Consider the following 5422-nt stretch of genomic DNA (forward strand, 5'->3'; position numbering starts at 1 on the left):
GCTGGTTATTGTACCAGTGAGACTCAGGACCTGGCTGTAATCTGTGCACCTTGGCTGTGTTGTGAGTCTGAAGTATCTGATTTTTTTTTTCTAAGTGAAGAGAAATAAAGTACTAGAGGAAAAACAAAAAGAATTACTTCCATTTGATCTAAGTAAAAGATGTTTTGGGCAGTGAATGGTCACAGTCATCTCTGCTACCACTGAGTAATTCTGACTTTGCTTCTCTTGCCGTAGAATGAAAATACTCTGTCCCCAAGACAAAGGAACGCCAAGGTGGAAGATCTTTGGAGTCTGACCAACTTCTTCGGTTTTGCAACTGAAACGTTTGTTTTGGCTGTTAACATCCTGGACAGATTCCTGGCTCTTATGAAGGTATTTCAGGGGGAGAGGACCTGCTATAGTGTCAGCTGGGAGTATGCAAGCTTCCTGTGAACTTTCTCTTCTGACAGAAAGGAGAAGCTTGGGATCTAGGAAATAACTGGCTGTTTACTAATTGTATGCTCACAATATTTTTGAAGTCCTGCTTTGTAAACTTGAAGTTGAGTGCAGTTCTTGCATGAAAGATGAGCTTAGGTTGATGTGATTTTTTAACTATTTTATAGTGTGGCCTCTTTTTACCTCTAAAAGCAAGTAGCTGCATGGTTTATTTCCTCCAATAAAGCCAGCAGCCTTCACTGTGTGGATATAAAAGACTAAAAAAAGAGGAATTAAGAAGGAACAAAACTATTTATGTTGCAGACAATGACTAGGTACTGTGTTGAAGCTTAGGTTAGTGCAGGAGCTAATGATCATTTCCCTGATGTTTTGCTTTCTGTGTTTGTGCTCCTTTATGGCAGACAATTTGAACTCAAACCAATTCCCCATCATGAAATTGACAGTAAAATTGTAAAGTCGTGTCAGTTTCCTGGTTTGACTGTCCTTGAGGTTGCACAAAACATTATGCTGGTCCTTGGGAGAGAATGGCAGAGGCAGGAGTAGGTTGTGGAGGGGAAGGACTGCCGAGATCAGGCTAAGGCTGGATTTGTATCGGCTTTAAATGAGGGTGAGTGAGCGCTGCTGCTTGGAGAAGTGAGGAATTACAGTGCTCACTGCCATGTATTTGTTGTGTAGTGATGCAGAACAGTTTCAACAGAGGGTGCTCAGCTGTTGAACTTCACTTGCTCTGATTTAGCTATGGCAGATTGAGATTGCTTTATTGGCTCTGCCATCTGTCTTTCGCTGGGACTTAAGTGAGGAAACCAGTTCTGACGAGGTGAGGTGTATGAGCTGACTGATGTCAGGTCTGGTTGAGATAAGCAAATATCTTTCTATTGAACTGTGAGTGTTCAGAAGAGCTCACCTAGGCTGTTGCTGTTTGATAAGCATGGTGTTTATGGAAGGGGAGGTATTCATAGTGCTTCCTCTTACATATATATATATATATTTTTAGGTGAAACCAAAGCATTTATCTTGCATTGGAGTTTGTTGTTTCCAACTGGCTGCCCGAGTAGTTGAAGAAGAATGCAATATTCCCTCTGCTCACGAGATCATCCGGATCAGCCAATGCAAATGCACTGTGTCCGACCTCAAAAGGATGGAAAAGATAATTTCAGAAAAGTTGCACTTTGAATTTAAAGCTACTACTGCCTTAACCTTCTTGCACTTGTACCATACTATTGTACTCTGTCATACCTCAGAAAGGTGGGTTGAGTTGCACGTTGGTGGTGGTTTATATGGTTGCTAAGCTCTTTTTCTCTTCAGTTACCTCTTAAATGATTATGGCATTGGCTGTGGAGGAGGCAGCTCCTTCGTTTTTACTTCCTGACGAGTGGACGCTTGTTGGTACAAATGCTTGTTCTCTTGGGTGTCTTACAGGAAAGAAGTATTGAATCTCGACAAATTGGAAGCACAACTAAAAGCTTGCAACTGTCGTCTGGTCTTTTCTAAAGCAAAAGTAAGTAGAAGTAGCTTTCTTGGACTCCTGAGTGGGTTTTGATTCACGTCATGCTGAGAGGTGTTTTTTGTCCTTCTAGCCATCTGTCTTGGCCTTGTGCCTTCTCACTCTAGAAGTTCAGACTTTGAAATCTGTTGAGCTGTTTGAGATCCTTCTGCGTGTTCAAAAGCATTCTAAGGTAAATATTTTCTGTGGATTGTTTTTTTGCAGTTGTTGGGATTGGTGCAGTTAATGAGGTACCATGTTACATTTAAGGGGACCCCTGCTGTCAGTGTACAATCTTTACGGGTACTGTTTGGCATCAGCTGAAAAAAAAGCCATGAAATGGGTCTTTAAGCATCTGTCTGCAACTCTTGTAACTAAAGTGGTTTTGTTGGTGGAATGCCAGATGCAAAGAAACCCTGCTGTGTAGAGAATGAGGTCAGGTAGTCATTTCTCACTGGCACATCTCAGCAGCTGCCTGGCAAGCAAAAGGGATTATGGTTTAAAAAAACTAGCTTAAATGTCTAAAATCAGAGGAAATGCTGATATAATGCCTATGCTGTATGTGCTTTAACAAGCAGGTGGTTTAACTTGTGCAGTTCTAGCTTCATGTTCTAGAGAAACTTCCAGTGGGATCATAGCAATGCAGTGGCTGCTGGGCTGGCTTTTCTTTTTGCCTGAAAAATAACACAGGATTCACAGCTTCTAGCTGCCTCCTGTGTCAGTTAATGGTCTAAAACAGGCTTCTAACTCTTATAGTCAACTTGAACTAACCCAGTTTCTTGAGGGTTGGAAGGAGTTCCCGTAAGTATGAGATTATTCCATTTTAAAATGGGATAATCTTGGTTTCATTTTTCCTTAGGAAGTGATAATGAAAATGTTAACAGCAACTGACAGGCAAACTGTCAGCTCGCACTTCAGCGTGGGCATTTCTGGGAGGTGTATAAGAGTTCACCTTCAGAAGCAGCCCAGTGCTGACAAAGTCACTTTGACAATCACAGTTATGACTCAATATCTTGACTGGTATTTTTTAAAGTCTTTTCTGCGAAGGTAAAATGAAGGGAGGGGTTTTATTTAGAGACTGTGTGTAGTAGACTTAAGTTGAATTTTTTTTCTTTTTGCTTTTCAGATAAGTGATAGTGACCTACTTTACTGGAGGGAGCTAGTCTCAAAATGTCTAGCAGATTATTCTTCTCCTGAATGTTGCAAGCCTGATCATAAAAAGCTAGTTTGGATTGTTTCGAGACGTACAGCCCAGAATCTACAGAACAGTTACTACAGTGTTCCTGAGTTGCCAACAATACCAGAGGGTGGATGTTTCAATGGAAGTGAGAGGTTGGTAAATCTTATGCCAAGGTGGTTAATTTGGTGGGAATTCTCATTTTCTGGAAATGTTCATGGCAGCTCTGTGTAGCCAGGCTTATTCAGTATGACTTGGCAAAAAAATTGCTAGCTTTGAAAATACTGGTGAATTTAAAATGTATCTTAAACAGAAGGGGAAAAAAAAGGGGGAGGGGAGAGGGTGGAACTGTCATTGTGGTGTTCAAAAAGTACCAGTGCTTTGCAGGGTGGGGGGAGGCATTTCTTTGTAAGGCAAGGAAGCTTGCACAGCATTTAAATCTTCAAAAATAACTTATATTTGATATTTTGAGTACAGGCTTCTTAGTTGGTAGGAGATTTTTGGCATTAGGAGGAAGGAAGTAGTACCTTGTTAGGATTTAAGCCTTGGCACTGAGAAGTGTTTAGATCTGTGATGTTATACTAGGGACAGAACAACTTAGAAGAAAACACAGTATTGAGGAGCATTTTGCCACTTGCAATGGGTTGTGCTTTGTTCAAATTACCTTTCCTACTGTTCCTTCTAGTGAAGACTCCTGTGAAGACATGAGCAGTGGAGAAGAAAGCCTTAGCAGTTCTCCTCCGAGCGATCTGGAAGGCACCTTCTTTTTTGATCTCAAACCTAAAACCAAGTGGCAGACTCTAAGCTGTCGGTCTTAGCACGAAGTTCTGATTGTAACTGGGTTGAGATTTTTAATGCACCATAGTCTTTTGGCAATAATAAATGAAGTGGTAATCCATCAACTGTATTCAGGCAAGAATTGCTGTGGTATATCAATGCTTTGAATGCCTGCCTTTTTTTTTTGTTGTTCTTGTAATTTTAAGGAAGGAAAAAAAAAAAAATCCCATTCAGGTTCTCCAGTTCAGCAAAAAAGTTTATGTATAGTTTTGTTATCAAGAAGCATAACTGTAGTCCTGCATCTGGTGGTCCAAAATATTTAGTAGCTACACACATTCACAGTGTGCCCTGGCAGCTGTGTTAACAGGAGCACAGCCAATATAGGTTGAGGAAGTACATTTTTTTTCCTCTCTTTACTTGGCATTTGTTCTCATTTGGAACAGTGTCCAGTTTTGGGTTCAAGATGTTGGATCAGCTTCTGCAAGTCCAATGGGAAGCTACCAAATGGTTAAGCCATTTTGGGGGGCACAGGACCTGTGAGGAGAGGCTAAGCAAAAATGAACTTCTTCAGCCTGGCAGAGTGGCCTTTGAGGGGAAAATGGGATTGAACAGCAGCCTTTTGGTATCTGAGAAGAGGTTGCTGAGGAGGACGAGATGATTTCAGGGTCTTGACTGAGAAGCATAGACCAAGAATGAGAGACTTCACTGAGAGCTTTGCATTTCAATGTCATTAATAGGAGAAGCTTGCAGTATAGGGACAGTTCAGTGTGGGAGTGGGCCAAGAGGGGCTGTGCAGTCTGTCCTGGGAGATTCACAGGATTCAACATGACACAACCCTGAGCTTGGTTTGATTTCAGCATTGACCCTCCTTTGAGCAGGAGATGGGAGTAGAGTCCTCTTGGAGGGACCTCCTCCACCCTGTAGTATTTTGGGCTTAGATCAGATTGGCTGCAGAGGTTGTGTGGAATGAGATGTATACATAGGACCAGGCTGAAATGATTTACTGTCAAATGGGCCAAATACTGAAACCACTTTAGGTGCTGTGCTCCTTTCCAGCAGGATCTTGAGCTGTGTACTCCCCCAAGTAGATGTTGTTTTTCATAAGCTTGGTTTTCATAAACTTCAAGAATCCCTGTTTAACAAAATGAGTGTGCATGGCAAGAAGGAGGTTTCTAGGCAATATTAGTTTTCACTACAGGATAGTGCAAGTCTTTGGTGGGTAGTAATTTCATATTTTCTTTAATACTGACGTTTTTACACTGAAATTCACATTGTATACTTCAGTGTGTTTAAAATCTTAACTTTTAACATCTCAATTCATACTATTAGCTTAGACTTATTAACACGGTAAATCTTTGATAAGTCTACATTCCTTTTAATATTTAACCCTTGTAGTTGTTTTTCAGTACATTCATGTTATTGAGTCATAATCAGACTTGTTTGCATGCTTATATAAAGCAGTTAGTGCAGGAAGAGTTGATATTATGCAGTAATATCAGGTAAATGTGATGTTAATGAAGTAGTTAATGTAATGGTTTTTTCCTCACCTT

General features: G+C 40.8%; 1 protein-coding gene across 1 annotated transcript; it reads left to right on the forward strand.

The window, feature by feature from the left end:
- Positions 1-227: 227 nt before the first annotated feature.
- CCNG2 (cyclin G2) lies at positions 228-4127 on the forward strand. The gene is made up of 6 exons (XM_010177362.2): positions 228-372; positions 1430-1680; positions 1855-1933; positions 2013-2111; positions 3045-3250; positions 3781-4127. Exons 1-6 carry the CDS (start codon positions 367-369, stop codon positions 3911-3913), a joined length of 774 nt encoding a protein of 257 aa, XP_010175664.2. The 5' UTR covers positions 228-366; the 3' UTR covers positions 3914-4127.
- The last annotated feature ends 1295 nt before the right edge of the window (positions 4128-5422 follow it).

This window comes from Antrostomus carolinensis, unplaced genomic scaffold, assembly GCF_000700745.2.
Source record: "Antrostomus carolinensis isolate BGI_N321 unplaced genomic scaffold, ASM70074v2 scaffold15811, whole genome shotgun sequence".
NCBI lineage: Eukaryota > Metazoa > Chordata > Aves > Caprimulgiformes > Caprimulgidae > Antrostomus > Antrostomus carolinensis.